The 18,377-nt window shown below is 47.1% G+C and overlaps 1 protein-coding gene across 4 annotated transcripts in view; it reads left to right on the top strand.

Annotated features, from left to right (window-relative positions):
- FLNB (filamin B) overlaps positions 1-18,377 on the top strand; it is a 139,338-nt gene that overhangs the window by 45,415 nt on the left and 75,546 nt on the right. For all 4 annotated transcript variants that reach the window (XM_045807450.2, XM_045807449.2, XM_045807448.2 and 1 more), the window contains exons 2-4: positions 8,780-9,028; positions 11,229-11,326; positions 13,596-13,743. In XM_045807450.2, the coding sequence (XP_045663406.2) occupies positions 8,780-9,028; positions 11,229-11,326; positions 13,596-13,743 (495 nt within the window). The remainder of the gene's footprint in view (positions 1-8,779; positions 9,029-11,228; positions 11,327-13,595; positions 13,744-18,377) is intronic.

Raw genomic sequence — 18,377 nt, 5'->3', positions numbered from 1 at the left:
TCCACATTGTTCTGCCAGAACCTTGACAGTTTAGGGACCGTGGGAATGACGGGGGCAGTTACAGGGTCAGAGGCCCTGCCTAGGTTCCCCTCCCAAGCACACCGCTCACCGGCCGTGGGTCCCAAGGGTGTGTCCCTTCCTGGTACTCAGTCTCCTCATCTGTGAAACGTGTGTCCTGTTGTGCTCACCGAATACAGTTGTCCTGACATAATGTGCATTCAGAGAAGTAGGGAGTTTTGGGGCTCGGACAACGGAGAGAACTGGGTTTAAACTAGGTTTAAATCTAGTAACTCTGTTACTTTTGGCTGCTGCCTCTATGGACCTCTGTCTTCTCATCTGTAAAATGAGATTAACCATAAAAGCGGGTCGCAGGGAGGGTTATGGGAGGTGATGCATGTGGCACAGGGCCAAGCCCGGGGGCAGGTCTGGAAGAGAGGGAGCTGCTCTTACAGCATGGTTGCTGTTGATGTCAGGAGGGGAGGGGCTTAGGAGTCTCTGGGCATGGTTCCTCCTGCCTTCGTGCTTTTTCTCAAAGGGTTACCCTGTGGGCTGCGTTTGCGTGCACAGGGTGGGCTGTGAGCTGCGTTTCAGGTGAGGTGGTTTTGCCACGTGACAGACTGAGCTGGAGGACCGTGTTTCAGGTGAGCCTGAGGTGGAGTCAAAAGGTGACCAAGACCTCTGTTCACAGCCAGTGTTTATTATTTCAGCTGGACATGTTCTCAGAGTCATGGTGGCTGGAAGTGATGAGTGAGGGACAGACACCATGCTGAGAACTTTTGAGCTCACTCCGGGGTTTCCTGGGGCCTCCCAGTGGCTGGACTCCTGGCTGCTCCACTCCCTGCTCAGGCTCAGGGGTCCCTGGGGCCCTCATCCTACCACTCACTTAGGAGGCCTGTGACTTCGAGATCGAAAACCTAGTGTAGAATACATTGCTTTGACCATTTTGGGGTGTCTTTCCTTTTTTCCTTCTTTCTTTAATCCTTATAACAAGGCTAGAATCCTTGTTCTAACTTTTCAAGGCTATCCCAATAATACTAGTTGGAAGGGACTTAAGTTCTAGGCCCGTTCATATACCTATCTCATTTAATCCAGAGTGACTTTGTTGATGGATAGAAAGTAATTCCCAGAAGCGATAAGAACTTTTCAAAAGAGGCATTCAAAAGCCCACTTGGTGATGCAAATGCATCTTTTAAATAAAGAATACCTCTTCACCAGAAAATCTGGTGTTTGGGATAAATTCGGAAGCAGACCACCACCATAGTATCGGTGATCTGAATGTCCACCAAAAACTCTGTACCAAAATAAAAATAAGGTATTTATGAAATAATTTGTTCCAATTATTCCAGGCAGAAGTTGTCCAGCAAGTGAGAGAAAACAGAAGGAATAGTTGGCCAAGTAGGAAATTTGAAGTCTGAGGTTATGCATAAGAAATGTGTTATGGGCCTATAGTAGAAATCTCAAATCAGGGGTCTGGCAGTGTTTACTCAATTCTCTTGCAGAGAAATCCCAGCCACTACTCCCCATGTGGTGCCCAGGGCAGGCATGGCTAATCTGCACAATTCTACCTCGCCGAGCCTCTATTCCCGTGCCTGTTCATGGCAGACATTAGTAATCGATTTTCTTTCCTGCTGACCCCAGATAGGGCCTCAGAATCTTTCTCAACACACTGAAAGGGTCTTCACCTCACGTGCCAATGCCATTTGCCACCCCTGGTCTATTGTGTCATCTCCTGAAAAATTACTAACATACAAAGGCCTTCCACATGCACTCTTTATTAACTGAACCCTGACATAGTGAAGTGTAAAAGTTAACTCCGACAGCTCCTTTGTCATCCTGGAGAGTTCCTGAGTAAGAAAAAGGATCGGAAATCCAGCCGACCTGAGTGCCCCAATCCACCCTTATTTTATTGTGGTCTGTATTTTATCTTACTGATAGACATAGGCCCATGTGACTTCAGGACTTCAAGGCCCAGAACATCCTCTTTTTATATTAAACTGCTGTAACAAAGAGATAAAAATTAAAAAAAAAAAAAAAAAAACCCAAACCCAAATACAGTAACTTTTTTCAGTCTTCAGGTTGTCAGGGCACCTTATTCTGGGACCCAGGTTCCCTCTACCACCTTGCCTGGCCTCCCCTAGGGCAAGTCAAAGCTAAGTGACTGTCATGTCAGGGTCTCTGGCTGGCACTAGGAGGGAGTGCTGGGAGGAGGCACCCCCCCGCATCTGGCCAGGGCCCCGAAGTGAGAGCACACCGTCCATTGGCGAAGCAGCCATGCTGCTGAGCTGCAAGGGAGGCTGGGAAGGGCCATCCAGCTGGAAGCTGCAAGCCTGGGGAAAGGGGAGGGAGGGTTTTAGTGGCCTTCACGGCAGTACCCCTCCATCGTCAGCAGTGTGAGTCACCTGGTTGTGAGTCTGTGTTGCCTTTGGGTAGTTTCAGGCCCTAGATGAAGCCCCAAGCAGGAGAGAAGCCAGCCTGGCCCTTCATCCTGCCCACAGGTGTCCGGGCAGGTACACAGTCCTGCCGAGGTACACAGTCTATCATCTGCCGTACAGATGGAAGGACCATCGCACTCCCGGAAATGCACCCCGGTTCTGGGCAGCAGACTGAGACGGCCCTCCTCCTCATGGCCGTGAAACAGGTGGCAGCTGAGAAACTGAGGACAGCGGGGAACCGCCTGCTTTTACTGGAGGGTGCCCTCTTGTTTGGACGACGGAGGCCAACAGTTCAGCCACCGTTTGTTGAGGCTGGGAAAGAAGGCAGGATGGGGAGAAACCGGAAAGCCAGCCTGGGAGGCCAGTGAGCCCCAGTTCCGCCACCTGGGTCCTGGGCCCAGGTGATCTGAGCACTGCAGTGTGGGGTTGCCTCGGGGCAGCCCTGCACAGGATGCTGCTTTGGTTGGCTCATCTAGGCAGTCAGGGCTGACAGGAAACCCCAGTGCAAACGTGGAGGTCACCACCTTTAACAGCTAAGCTTTCACTTTTCCCTTCTGCCTTTGTTCTTTCTGTCTCAAGGTTGATAAAAGGATGTTGAAGTCGGTGGTGGTAAGAATAATAGTAACAAGATGAGCGTTTCATGACAGCTGAGTGTGTAGGCGTCTGAGTGCTGCAAATGCGTTATCACATGCAGGCTCCCCAGCAGCCCTGTGCTCCTGTTCCAGCATTTTCCCCAGTTTCCAGGGCAAGTCACTGAGGCACACTGGGATTGGATCACTTGGCCAGGGCTCAAGTGTGGTGGCGCGGAGCCTTAGTGACCCCCCCCCCGCAGCCATCTTCCTGTGCCCCGCGCTGTGTGGCCTGCTGGGGGTGCAGAGGGGGTCACCGTCTGGAGCAGGTTAGCATTCTGTCTGAAAGACTGTGCGTGGACTTTTGCATCCAATGAGAGGCAACTCTGTCACTCCTAGAGCACCAGAGAGGAGAGGAAGGGGAGCCATGCGTGTGATAGCCTGTCGCCCAAACAGCCAAGTGGCCATGCTTAGAGGAGCGGAACAGCCTGTTCCTACATTTGCAGAGCTAACGCTTTGAGCAGGGGAGGCAGACGTGGCAGGGGCTTATTTCAGCATGGCCTTAGTCCCACTAGAAGAGAAGGGCACGTTTAACCAGGGACCTACTATAGTGTCGGATATAGAAGAGGCGTTAACCAGGTCAGGAGAGGTGGGGAGAGTTCCAGGCTAAACCAGCAGAGGCCAGAGATCAAGGTGAACCCCCGGGCAGTGTGACGTTGGGAAGTCAAGAAGGGGCCAGACTCTGGGCTCTTGTGGGCTGCTCTTTGTACCGTGTTCTCTTTCAGGGAGGTCTGATAAATGATCAATAGTTGGGTTCCTGGGTGGTTCTTGGTTTCTGTCTGGGATCTCAGGCCATCTGGATCTCCTTAAAGCCCTCAGCACAGAAGTGTTCCCCTGGCGCCGACCCCACATGGCCTGGGTTCACTGTAGTGTGTGGGTCAGCCGCCTCCCAGAACAGGAGATTGGGGACCTCAGGGACTCCTGACCCTTCTAATGAATTGCTTGGCTCCGAGAAGTGACACATGTCTCATCCTCCTCTTAATTTACAAAGTACTGTCTTGCCTTTCGTTTCCTGCTTGCCTGCAAACCTGGGATTATAGCTTCTGGGCTTCTGGCTCTGGGGAAGTGTGTTGGGCACGTAGCAGGTATTCAGGTCTGAGGTGAAGGAGTAAGAAAGGGGAGGGAGGTAATATTCAGCTCCTACCCTGTACCTGGCATTGTGCTCAACTCCTGGTGTTCTGTAACCCACCTCCTCCTCACCAACAGCCCCATGAAGGTGTTGACTGTGATCACTTCCATTTGGTAAACGAGGAAACGGTCCAGAGAGGGTGGATGGACTGTTCGAAGTCACATGTCTAGTTGGGTTGCTGGTTCCAGAGCCTGTCCTTGCAACCATGGTGCCCCACTGCCTCTCAGAGCAGAGTGTGCGGCAGACCCCTCTCCAGATGGCTAAATCAGAGCTGGCGCATGGCCTGGGTGCTTTCCCCAGGCATATGAGAAGGAGCTTTTCTGAAACTTCTACGCCTGCTTGATTCCTGTAGTCTGTGTTGGCTGTTTCTCACCTAGCAGTGAGCTGCTGTGTTATGGCAAATCAATGACCTGTTGTTCTTACTCAGGAGAGCGAAAACGTGGGATGGTGTCTGCCCAGGCCTCTCCTCCCGGCCTCCACCACACAGCCCTCAGTAATATGAGGGGAGGTCAGCACGGTGAATGTGGTGGGCGCGCAGATGGCCGCAGGAATCCCGCCCTCCTGATAGGAGAGAGGGAAAGATCACCATCTCCCTTCCTCGGAGGAACTTGTCTGCACAGTAGATGTTTCCATGATGCTTCCAAAGATTACCTAAAAATAGCCGGTTTCCTCCCCCGAAAATGTGCCCATTCCTGATTGCTGCTCAGGGAGGACTGGGGAACCGGTGTACAGAAGTGACGCGAAAACATTCCGTCCTGGAACCTACAGTAGCTCAAATTAACTTTCTAGCTTTAAAAAAAAAAAAAGAAAAGAGAAAGAAAAGAAGCCACAGGCCTCACTTGGAAGCAATGCTGGGTAATTTTAAGTAGTTCCAGAGGGGGTGTGTGGTTGGAGGGTCAGCGCTGGCCAGAGCCAGGCCCAGTTACATGGGAATGGGGATTGGTTGGATCTGGGGAGGAGAAACCTGTGGCCAGATTCCAACCCACCGACAATCTAAGCAGATTCTAGGAGGTCCAGCAGGCGTGGCGGGCGTTGGCTTATTTTATTCCATAAAGAGGCTCTCAATGAGGTGGAATCCTGCCAGGGAGGCTTCCAGCTGACCTGGCCTTTCCTCCTTTTACATTTCTGTTCCATGTTTATACTCGACATAAACATCACAGAGCGTACTCACATTTGAAAACCCCGTAGTCGGCTGGGATGGTCTCACATCGACCCTGTGACGCTCTGTAGCATTTCGGTTTCAAGGCGTTGGGACTCTCCTGTTTCTTGTGGGTGGGAGAGGGGAGACCTTTTGGGCAAGCTGCCATCTTTTTATTGTTCCAAGAGTTCGGTAAAGCATTTGAACCTTCACCTGTCAAAATCACTTTTGGAGCGAGGACTGTTCTTTCTCCAGCTTCTTAGAATAGCAGAACAAAAGTATCATTTGTCCCAGTGAGACCTTAATGGGGGCTTTCCTCTTTGGACACCCACCTTGAATTCATTGGAAACAGAAGTTCTGGGCATTGTATTTTTCATACGTTTGGCTCAGGCTTTTACTGGGTCATATTTCCCCCCAAATTTTTTTTGAAAAATACTCATGTCTCATTCCTTTCGACCAGCATGTGTAAGCTGGGTAAAAATAGAGCACACTGGTTTCATGTTTTGATTTATGGATCAGATCTGCAAGTTTGCATTTGAAAAGCACTTAACACATAACTCAGGAAAGTTGAACTTTGCAGTCTGATACTTGTGGCTGGATGAGACTCTTTGGTCTGTTTGGATCCTGCCTGGTGCAAGACCAGACCCTCCGTGGTTCACCACCGGGGACCCTGACTAACGATAAGTGTACACATACTTTCTTCCTTCCTGCCCCCACCCCCCACCCTTCTGAGGACTGTTCTTCTCCCTGTAGTTTGAGTAAAGGAAACTGGCATGGAAAATTGTTTGACCTGGAATTTCTTACGATTGGTAGGTAGTAACTCAGTAATCAGCACTTCAAAGACAACCTTCTAACAGGATATCTAATCAAAAAATTCCATCACGGTCAAGGGCTGTCACCTGGAGAAGCATATATACGGTGTGGTGGGATGATTTCCTTGGATGTCCAAGTTCTGTGCACGGCCAAGTGTTTTGTGCAGACGACTGCTGCTTTATTGACCACAGGACCTCAGAAGCAGAGGTGGCTTCATGGTCATACAATCTTCATGGTCATACAGTATAGGACCCTGCCCTGAGAAGGGTTCTCTGCTTGGTTTAATGCTCTTCTGCTGCCATCCTGAAATTCTTAATACTTTTTGGACAAGGAGTTTTGTATTTTCATTTGTTGCTGGGCCCTGTGAGTTACATGGACTGTCCTGCTTAAACGTTATTATTTATACAGTTCATTACATAGAAAATCTCTGGGCACCTTAACTTTGAGTGAGGATTGCTCAAATATAGATTGTCTCACCAGCCAGTTCATGATAATCTTTACTCTGCACAGTTTTACAGGAACAAGTTTTATTATGACTGCATCTGCAGCCATAAAGCTACCTTTGGTTTTTGTGGGTTTGGGTGTGCCCTGTTAAGAGGATCTTTTCTTGTGAGAGGACTAACAATAAACAGGTTAATTAAAAAAAAAAAAGAAAGAAAAGCCTCCACCCTTTCGGTTTTAAGTGGCGTGCCATTTACTCCTTATCAGCATGTGTGTATATTTCTCATGTGGTTGTAGTTGGGTTTCATTAAGTGCAATCCGGCGTGTGTTTGTTTAACCGTCATTCAGGTGGTTTATGGTGGATGGGTGGGTGGGACTCGGTAAAGGGAGCTCCAAGATGGCGAAGGCTCAGTTACTCCCTAGCAGGTGCTCGTAGTCCTGCAGTGGGGCCTGGGAGGCTTGGTTTTTGTCTTGAGAGGGCCCTGGCACAGTCACACACATGCTGGCGGGAGCGAAGCGCCACCAACTGTTGGATCTGGCCCTTGACTGAGGAGCCAGGGGTTGTCCCACAGGAGGGTGGGGTGAAGGGTCTTCCCATCAAAGGGAATACAGAGCACAATACAGATCAAGTTGGAGAGGTCCGAGGGGTTCAAAGCAGGACGTGGTCCAGGAATGAGAAGTCTCTGTGTCTGTGTGAGCAGTGTGAACTATGGCGGGACGGGTGACAAGGGTGAAAAAGCAGGCTGGGTTTGGGGGTTCTGGGCGTGCTATATGTCTAAGGAGTTTGACTGTGGGCAGTCGGGATCATTGGTGAATTTGGAAGCACAGAGTTACGAGACCAGAAAGATAGTTCTAAGGTTATGTGAACATGGTTCAACTTCACGGCTGTTGAGGACGCTGAGAGAGGTAGGAGGGGCCACATATTTACTGGGAAGGTGGAGAAAAGGATTTGCCAAGAGATGTAGATGGAGAGGGGATTGACATGTTGGAGAAACCTGGGGTTTGAAGGAGAAGTCCAAGATGGCTCTAACGTTTTCAGTTTGGAGTCCTGGTAGAAATGGGGGCTTGCAACAGGGGATTTTGGTGGGGAAAGGGTGGAGGAAGTTGGGGGGGATGGGTGAGTAGATAGGAGTAGAAGTGTGTGGGAGGAGGTAGAGGGGAGAGAGAGGGAGAGAGAGATGAGGGGTAGATAGGAAGGGAAGTGTGTGGGGAGAGGGGGAGAGAGATGGGGGATAGGAAGGGAAGTGTGAGGGAGAGAGAGAGAGGATAGATAGGGGAAGTGCGTGGGGAGAGGTAGAGGAGGGGAGTATGAGTGACAGAGGGGATTTCGTTGATAATGTTGGATTTTGATGGACGTAGGTAGAGGTTGGTAAGAGGACAGAGGACAGAGGGCCACAGAGAAGCCAAGGGAGTAGCAGAAGGTAGAAAGCAGCAGCAGTGAGATTCCTAGAAGATCCCTAGAACGGTCCTGGGTTTGGCTTTGGCATGTTCTGTTAAGCTGGGAGTAGACTAGAAAGGAGCCATGACCTTGGACCAATCACTTATCCTCCTGGCAACAGAGACTTTGCCGGGCTGGATTAGCTTAACTATTAAGGGCTTTATCTTATGAATGACTAACTTGTGAGAAGAGCAGAGATGAAAATGATTGCTAACACCCAGTGATGGTGAGATCTGAGAGGAAACTGGCCTCTTAAACCTGTAGATGGGAGTGTAAACAGAAACAACTTTTTATAGGGAAGAGGTATCCAGGACATAACGATTAGTGAAAAGAACAATTTTGAGACCCGTTGTATAGTATAATATAAATTCAGGGCAGCAAACACACACATAATCTGGTAGATCACATAGTATCAAGTTAGCAGGTGGTTGTCTCTGGAATTCAGCTGCCCCTGTTTAATTGTCTGTATTTCTGAAATACTTTCTTTCAAATTTAAAAGCTCTTTTTTTTTTTTTACGGTAAATTTCAAACATATACAAAAGGAGAGAGAAAAGTCTAATGCAGTTTCATGTACTCATGATCTAATGATACCTGTAAAATCTTGGAACCTTCTTTCATCGATTCTCATCCTCAAGGATTCTGGAGCCAGTTCTCACATTACCTCCTTTCACTCTGAAATGGGTCTGTGTGGTTCTCTAACAGATGAGGATTTCGTTTACAGAGGAATGTGCCAACTCGAGCCTGTGCCTCTCTCCCCAGATAGCAAAGCCATCGTGGATGGGAACCTGAAGCTCATCTTGGGCCTGGTGTGGACACTCATCCTTCACTACTCCATCTCTATGCCTGTGTGGGAGGATGAAGGGGATGATGATGCCAAGAAGCAGACACCAAAGCAGAGGCTGCTGGGATGGATTCAGAACAAGATCCCCTACTTGCCCATCACCAACTTCAACCAGAACTGGCAAGACGGCAAGGCTCTGGGGGCCTTAGTAGACAGCTGTGCTCCGGGTAAGTGTCCAAGCTGCCTAAGCCATCTCTTCAGGATGGGGGTGTGTGGGCCCCAAGCCTCTTGGCTTTCCACTGGGAAAGCTGGGTTTGCTGGGATTGGTGTATTCTGCTGGTTTGAGCCCATTGTAAGAGCAAAGGGAACTAAAAATGGCTCTGTTTACCCTCTAGGTGTGTCCATTGGCTTTTTGAACATTGAACTGTTATTTACCCAAATTCCCAATGAAGCCCCTAGTTCTTGGAGCACGCCTTGGTTTGGCTTTCAGACTCCACAAAGTCCTGCTTCTTCCCACAGTTGGTGCCTGGTTTCCCATGGACTTCAGCAGAAACATGTGGCCCTGTTAGTTGACTTGGCATGAAAATCTAAAAACTTCCATTGAGTGGAAAGTACCCATTTTTATCGACCGCTGGTTTGACTATATATGGCTTTCTTCACCCTTTTCTTTCTGCATGGCTATGAAATAGTGTTTGGTTGGGATCCAGTTGGAGGTTTTCCACCCTTTTCTGAGCGGTTGAGAGTACACCAAGGTAATAATTATCCTCACCGGAGGGTTTAGATTGATGGGTAGGGTTTGCTGGTACACACTCAGTAGAAAAACCAGAGCCCGTGTTTATATGCACCCCCAAAATTGCTTCTAATAAAAAATTTACTCTAATAATCATATTTTCCATTTATGAATACTCTGAATATATGCTGGTCACATTCATTTTTAGTAAGCTAGTAGTTCTCACCGTGCAGTGAACAGAGCTGGCTAGTCTGTATTGGGGAGGGAGGGAGGACTGACTCCAGGCCTCATTCTTCTTGAGAGCCTATAAGCTGCAGTTATCCAGAACTGACTCAGAGCTTAGCATTAGTTAATTTCCCGGCACCTTCTTCCTTGCCTCCACCTCCAGACACATTTTAAGATACCTCTTTACCAGTTTAAACCTGTGGATGTTTACTTCAGTCCTAACACTTCTTGTGCTTACAAAGGTTTTTAAGATGATTCTAGGTCTGGGCTTTTGGGCATGTGGATTTTTGAACTATACAGATGCTAGCATAGTGTTTTTAGATGTATCTAGGAATGGGATTGTGACTTATAATAAGAAATATATATTTGGGTCTTTGTCCCTTTCTTGGCACAGAGCTCCAAAAGTCCTTAGAGTTTCTTAAGTGGTAAGAGCCATGATAATGGTTCCTTTCAACCACACCTGAGTTTATGTTAATGAGATGAGTTTTGGACAGCCCCTACGCATGCACTGGGGCCAGGGGAACCAACCATGTGATTAGAGGGTTGGAACTTTTACCCCCATTCTCTTGACCTCCAGGGAAGGGACAGGGGCTAGAGATTGAATAATCACTAATGGCCAGTGATTTAATCAATCATGCCTACTTCACATAATGAAGCCTCCATAAAATTTCTCGAACTACAGATTTGGGCGAGCTTTCAGGTCAGTAAGCACATGGAGGTACGGGGAGGGTGGCACACCCTGAGAGGGGATGGACGCTCTGTACCCCTTCTCCCATACCTTGCCGCGAGCATCTCTCTCATCGGGTTGTTCTTGAGTTGTATCCTTTTATAATAAATCAGTAATCAGCAATTAAACTGTTTTCCTGAGTTCCGTGAGCCACTCTAGTAAATGAATTGAGGAGAGTTGTGGGAACCTCTGATTTATAGCTGGTGTGTTAGAAGCCCAGGTGAGAACCTGGACTTGCAGGTGACATCCAAAGTGCAGGAAGAGGGCAGTCTTATGGGACTGAGACCTCCACCTGTGGAATCTGACACTAACTCCACATAGATAATGTCAGATTTTTGAGTTAAATTGCAGGGTATCCAGCTGGTGTGAATCCTACACATTTAGTGACCAGGAAGTATGAAGGTGGTGGGAGGAAAACAAAAGTCTCCTGCAAAAAGGCACCAGGCCCAAGGAGTTTTACAGACCTTTTTTTTATTTATACCACACTTCAAGGAACAGATAATGTCCATGGTAATGCAAGAACATAAGAGCCTGAAGGAGAAGTCTCAGCTTAGTCTCAGAATAGTTTCCACTCTGGCATACTCATATCTGTGATACTTTTTGCCCTTAAGGTATATAACTGATCGTGATTTTTGGAAGAAATTGTTCTCTGAATTAAGATACCAAGGGGGCTGAATAGAAGCACAGGGCTTCCTTTAATCTCTTCAGTCAGATACTAACAGAATCTTTTGTGTTATGTTAACAGGTCTGTGTCCAGACTGGGAATCGTGGGATCCACGAAAGCCTGTGGATAATGCACGGGAAGCTATGCAGCAAGCAGACGACTGGCTGGGTGTCCCACAGGTATGAGTACAAGCAGCGCCATGTTCCGTGAGGCTGTTTCCATCCTCCAGCTTCTTCTGGCACTCTGTGGATGCCACTTTGGGTCTGACAGTCCTCCTCAGCATGGGCCTTCAAAGAGTATTGCCTCTGGCACATGCCCATCTTCCTCAGTTTACCCATAATAATAGGTTCTCCTTGACTTGGGTGCTTGTAGATCATTCAAAAATCTTCACATCGCTCTTTGTCACATGTGGCAAATTTTGTAGTATTTTTGCTCCAAAGATCTTAAAGACTATCTTGGGACACCAGACTGCAAATGTAGACTTTAATGATAGGGTTGCACTGTAAGAAATGGCCAATATTTGACCACTTTTTACGTATTTAAAAAGTCTTTTTTTAAACCCAATATCTTAGGGGAAGTCACAGGACTTAGAAGTTTTAAAAAAAAATTTAAACCAGGATAACCTACCATTATTGGCAATTGCGGAAGAATTTGTATTGCTCATAATCCTATCACAGGACTATAACAAGAGAACTTGGAAAGTGGGTAACTCTTGGATACCATCGGCAGTAGCCACATTGTGTGCTTGAGGTCCCGTCTTCTAAGGTTCTCCAGGGAAGCTAAAAAACTCCCCCACAGTCCCATGTTGAAGCCCTGGTCAAGAGCAGTTGTAAGTAGCCAGTGCCATGGATGGAGGACCCCACTACAGGTTACATTATGGTCTACATTGGTGTTCAGAGCTGAGTTCCGTGGCTTTTGTAATAGGATCGTTTGGGAGGTAGAAAAACTCGTCTGTATTTCTTTGGTTTGGTTTTGACATTATGTCTCTGCTTCATGGCCCATTTCTTAGCTCTTCCACCCTTAGTAAGTGGTGTGGTATGTTTTTCATCTCCTCCTAAACCGAAAACCATCTCCTTTTGACGTTCATGTGATGTTGGCACTGTATAGTTAGTTGTTGAAGGAGCTGCCTAGAAGAAACGTCAAATCAGCACATCTCCTACATTTTATGGAATGGGTGAAGGCAACTGTGAAACCCAAGTAGCTGTTTTGTTGCTGAAGGCCAAATAGCAGAATGTTTTCTGGTGATTTTGTTTGTTTGTTTTGTTTTGTTCTGTTTTATCATGGAGTGAGGGAAGCTGGGTATATATGTTGTTCATCCGCATTCGGTTAACCTGGTTCCTGACACAGAGCCTTCTGTTGGGTCTGAGGAGTAGCATCCTAGCTCCCCAGCACCCTTCTTGGGGGCAGAGGGATTTTTTTGGTACTGTTCAGGGCTGGGTCAAGTAGTGGACCCGAGGCTGTGCTGCCTCCAGGGGGGACCACCTGTCCGGCATGGGCGTAAGGTTGCTCCTAGGCTACATGTCAGGAGAAATTCATTTCCTCCCTATGTCTTTGAACAGCTCATAGTGTCTTGAAACCCATTTTAGTCAGCTCATGCTGCTGTATGACAAAATACCATAGACTGGATGGTGGGAACAACAGAGGCTTATTTCTCGTATCTGGAAGCTAGAAGTCCAAGAGCAAGATGTGAGCAGATTCAGTGCTTGGTGAGGAGAGCCCTCTTTGTGACTTAAGACAACTGGCGTCTTACTGTGTCCTCACATGGCAAAGACAGAGAGGTCTGGTCTTCCCTTCTTATGAGGGCACTAATCCCATCATGGCGGCTCCATCCTCATGACCTCATCTCAACCTACTTACCCTCCCAAAGGCCTCACCTGCTAAGACCATCACACAGGTGGTTAGGGCGTCAGCATGTGAACTTTGGGAGGATATAAACATCCAGTCTGTAACAAGAGATATTAGACCACATATCTCATATGTCACCGTGTTATCTCTTTGTTTTTACTACTATTTTTTATTAGTAATGGAGTTAATAGAGATGCAGGCAATGGATAGATGAGGAGAGGAAAAGGACAGGGTATGTGCTTTTTGGTAATATGCTCCAATCCCATGTGTACTTGTGTCTTCTTCCTTCTCACTTGATGTAGCTTACCCCTTCTGGAAAGTTTCCCTGGAGGGTGAATGAGCTTTTTTTGGGGGGGGTGGGCATGCACCTCTGGAAATTACATATAGAATTGTCAGCGAGTCCTCAGCTTCCAAAAGGAAGAGTGACACCTCTAAGAGGTTAAAAACACTGACATTGGCAGGTCGTTTTAATGTAATTTCACTTAATTTAGAGGTTGACTCGGTTTCTTTAAATTTGTAGTGCGTGGCTTAAGAGACATTGGCAAAGCTTTGACGGTTACAAGTGAATTGTGCTGGGCATTCACCTACCATGCTTTATTCTAGGTCATCACTCCTGAAGAAATTATTCATCCAGATGTGGACGAGCACTCGGTGATGACTTACCTGTCCCAGTTCCCCAAAGCCAAGCTCAAGCCCGGGGCTCCTCTTAAACCCAAACTCAACCCGAAGAAAGCCAGGGCCTATGGCCGAGGTAAGCACTGGTCTTGCTGGGTTTGAGGCTTGTCCTCTGGTCTTAGACATGGTTATGTGGCTTCAGGAGGAAGACTCTTAGCATAAAGAACATATAGGCCTGATCCTTTCAGACACCCCAGGCCTCCTTTATCAGCTGTTTTTTACCCCAAGGTCCATTTGTTGGACCAAACATTGACCAGTGTTTCTGCTTCACAAGTCTAGGCTCTAAGAAATGTTGCTGCTTTAACCTGATGGAGAGCGATGAGCTCGTTGCATTGTGATTTTAGTGCAGTAACCCTGGGACGGAGAGAGGACTGTTGTTCCCATTTTTCAGATGAGGAATCAGAGGCCCAATCCACTGGCGGTGGGGGTGCCCAGCCGGGTCAGCACTGTCAGCGATGGGGGTGGAGCATGAGCCGGGTCATCTGGCTGCTGATTCATTTCTCCTTTGGTCATGCTCGTGCTGCTTCAGATTTCCAGGTGGGGAGGGAGCTGTTGTGACCCCCAGACACTTCCTCGCTGAGACTTCCTGTTTATGATCACCAAGGCAGCTGCAGGGCCGTGCTCTGCTCAGAACGTTATGGTGGGTTGAAGGCATTTTGAGGCATTAGGTGTCCTGGTTGGCACCTGACTTCCAGCACACCAGCTTTTTAAGAACAATCGCATTTCAGCCTAGTGTGGTTTCTGGTAAAGACCAGCACAGTGAGATACAGTTTATTCCCTTTTTTATGGAGAAAGGAAGGAAGGCATTATATTTCTTAATTTTTACAACTATAGTTGAGATAACATTTAGACACACAAAATATCTTTTATATCCTCTGCTAGAATCTACAGTTCTAGCCATTCTAACATAATGGTTTTCTCTAGCCCTTCTTGTTTCGGTTATGTGATGTGAGATTGTTGGATTCTTTGAACATCAGTTGCAGGCTTCGTGACAGTTCACTCAGTACATCAGCAAGCCTCTCCCAAAAATAGGGCATCCTCTTGCGTAACCATAATATTCATGATCACATGTAAGAAACTTAACAATTTCATGTCAACTAATATCCCGTGTATACGAACATTTCCCTATTGTCCTAAAATCATCTTTTATAGATTTTGTTGTTTTATAAACCAAGATCTGATTAAGATTCACTTACTACAGGGGTGTCTGGGTGGCTCCGTGGGTTAAGCGTCCGACTCTTGGTTTCAGCTCAGGTCATGATCTTGTGGTTGTGGAATCAAGCCCCACATTGGGCTGTGCTCAGTGCGGAGTCTGCTTCAGATTCTCTCTCCATCTCATTCTCTCTCTTTCTCTCTCAAATAAATAAAATCTTAAAAAAGAAAAAGATCACTTACTGTATTTGTTGTTTCTTTAGACTCTTCTAATATTTTTTTTAATTTTTTTTTAAAGATTTTATTTTATTTGAGAGAGAGACAGACAGCCAGTGAGAGAGGGAACACAAGCAGGGGGAGTGGGAGAGGAAGAAGCAGGCTCCCAGCAGAAGAGCCTGATGTGGGGCTCGATCCCAGAACACCGGGATCACGCCCTGAGCCGAAGGCAGGCGCTTAATGACTGAGCCACACAGGCACCCCTCTTTAGACTCTTTTAATTTAGAATAATTTTCCTGAAAAAAATATTTCCCTAAAGACTTATTTATTTTTAGAGGGGGTGGGGAGGGGCAGAGGGAGAGGAAGAGAGTCTTAGGCAGGATCCACACTGAGCACGGAGCCCAATGCGGGGCCCAGTCTCACGACCCTGAGAACAAAACCTGAGCCAAAACCAAGAGTCGGATGCTTAACCAACTGCACCACCTAGGTGCTACTCCCCCGCCCCCAGTTTGTTTGTGTTTTTAATAACATTGACTTTCTGAAGAGTTCAGAGCCCTTGTCTTGTAACAGGATATCCCATACACTCATTCCCTTTGAAGATAGCATTTCCCTACTTGGTATCAGCTTAGTCTTAAGGTGACGGAGAACCAAGGCGGTGGTGCTGTTTGTGGTTCTCAATCTTAGTGGTCAGGTTCTCTTCATCTGTCTTTTTAGCGTGATTTAGAACAGTGGAGACAGGCTGATAGTTCTGGAAGAAACCCAGTTGCCATTTGAGGTTCCTTTTGGCATCGAGATGGCGTCCATGTGATCATTTGTACGTGTAGGGCCTGGGGACTTTGTCTGAAGCCCTCCCCAGATGTGCATTCACTCGAAGGCTGGCATGTGCATGCTTGCTTTAAAACTGCTTGCTCTGAGCCATAACCAAAGCTGGTAGCTAGGATAAGGAATCTCGGATTTTTCAAGGTTGTGCTTCCTTCATGGCAAAAAGCTTCAAACAGCCAGGGCGCCTGGGTGCTAAGCATCTGCCTTCGGCTCAGGTCATGAACTTGGGGTCCTGGGATCAAGCCCTGTGTCGGCGAGGGGTAGGGGGAGTCTCTGCTCAGCAGGGAGTCTGCTTCTCCCTCGCCCTCTGCCCCTCCCCCCAACTTGTTCTCTCTCTGTCTCAAATAAATAAATAAAATCGTAAAAAAAAACTTCAAACAGCCAAATAAATCTCTTGTCGACAACATTGGTTGTGGATTGAAGCTAATCAAGGCATGGAATGCTTGTTTGCAGTCACCTTATCACTGGCTGTCCAGCTTCCCCATTGTTAATGTGAAACGGTTTCCTTTCACGATGCTGTTTTCTAGAAAATGACTATTTGCTACAGTTAGGAATGTGGCTAGTCATTGCCATTTCCTTCATCTGCCTTTTTTTTTTTTTTTTAAGATTTTATTTTTGAGTAATCTCTACACCCCAACAGGGGGCCTGAACTCACAACCCCAAGATCAAGAGTCACATGCTCCACTGACTGAGCCAGCCAGGTGCCCCTCGTCTGCCTTTTTTTAAGTGTGTCCGTGTGGAGGAAACACACCGTAAAAAAAACAAACAAAACAAAACACACCCGTATATGTATGTACGCATAGGTATCTATTTTTTTCTTTTCTTTTCTTTTCTTTCCCTTTTTTTTTTTTTTTTGTTGTTGTTGATTTGGTAAAATATCCGTAACACAACATTCCCTATTTTAACCATTTTAAAATGTACCCTTTAGTGACATTAAGTACATTCACTGTGTTGTATGGCCATCACCACCATCCATCTCCAGAACGTTTTTATCTTCCCAAACTGAAACTCTAGTCCCATTAAACTATAGAGCCCCCCCATCCCCTGGCAACCAGCATTCTATTTTCTGTCTCTATGAATTTGCCTGTTCTAGGCACCCCATGGAAGTGGAATCATACAATATTTGTACTTTTGCGTGTGGCCTATTTCACTTAGTAGAATGTTTTCAACGTTCATCCATGTTGTGGCATGTGTCAGAATTTCGTTCCCCTTTAAAGCTGAGTAATATCTCACCCCGCGTATATGCCACATTTTGCTCCTGCGTTCTTCCATCAGCGGACATTTGGATTGCTTCCACCTTTTAGCTCCTGTGAATAATGCTGCTGTGAACACGAGTATGCAAGTATCTGAGTCCCTCCTTTCAGTTTTTTGCGTCTATACCTAGAAGTGAGATGGCTGGATCACACAATAATTCTGTGTCTGTTTCTCTCTCTCTTTTTTTTGAGAGACTGAGCATGAGTGGGGGAGGGCAGTGTTGGTGGGGAGGGGCAGAGGGAGAGAGAGAATCTTAAGCAGGCTCCATGCCCAGCTTGGAGCCCGACACGGGGCTCGATCTCACAACCCTGAGATCATCACCTGAGCCGAAATCAAGAGTTGGACGGTTAACTGACTGAGCCACCCAGGCGCCCCTTTTTTCTTTTGAAGTAGGACCAAGTGCCATTTTAGGCAAGAAGGCCATACGTGAGGCCACATGGGTAGGGCCTTAAGATACTATCTTTGTCCCGTGGTGAACCCGAGGGCAGGGACAGTTTTCTGTCTCTCTTGTGTGGCCACATTGCTACATTTTTGCCAACTGAACCAAAAAGCATAGAGAACATCTCATCCTCCACGTTCTAAAAGGTTGAGAGGTTTTTTAAATTTTATCTTTTGGACATTGGCCAGATTGTAGTTAGCAGCCCGTTGGCACTTGGAGATCCACTCGCTGAGACCCATTCCCTGACAGGATGGAGGGCGGGGGTGAGGGAAACCTACAAGCAGATCTTTGTGGAGGGCTCGCTTGCGGGGTGAGGCGTGTTGAAAGTGTGCATCCATGAGCTAAGCAGAAGCCTTTCCTAAAACCCATGTTGTGTGTGAAGCCTTCATGCAGAGCAAGCCATGAGCACCCTTCATTGTGAGGAGTCCTAGGGAATAGGAACACTGAATATTTGATGGTGTTAAGGAATTTTTGTTAATTCTTTTGACGTGGATATTCTAGAACTATCTCTTAAAGATACATAGTGAATGTTTAGAGATTAAAGATGTAAGGTCCATGGGCACCTGGGTGGCTCATTCGGTTTGAGGGTCTGACTCTTGGTTTCGACTCAGGGCATGATCTCAGGGTCATGAGATTGAGCCCCGCGTCAGGCTCCATGCTCAGCAGGGAGTCTGCTTAGGATTCTTTCTCTCCCTCTGCCCCTCCCCTCACCCTCTACAATAAATCTTTAAAAAATAAAGATATGAGGTCTAGGATTTGTATAAAAACAATACAGGGGGAGGGGAGAGGTAAGAGTGAAGATGTAAAACAGAACTGGCCGAGAGTTG

This window comes from Ursus americanus, chromosome 14 (genome assembly GCF_024610735.1).
Source record: "Ursus americanus isolate L20-20 chromosome 14, mUrsAme1.1.p, whole genome shotgun sequence".
Lineage (NCBI taxonomy): Eukaryota > Metazoa > Chordata > Mammalia > Carnivora > Ursidae > Ursus > Ursus americanus.
The sequence above is the reverse complement of the archived record's forward strand: the minus strand, read 5'-3'. Positions and strand labels throughout refer to the sequence as shown.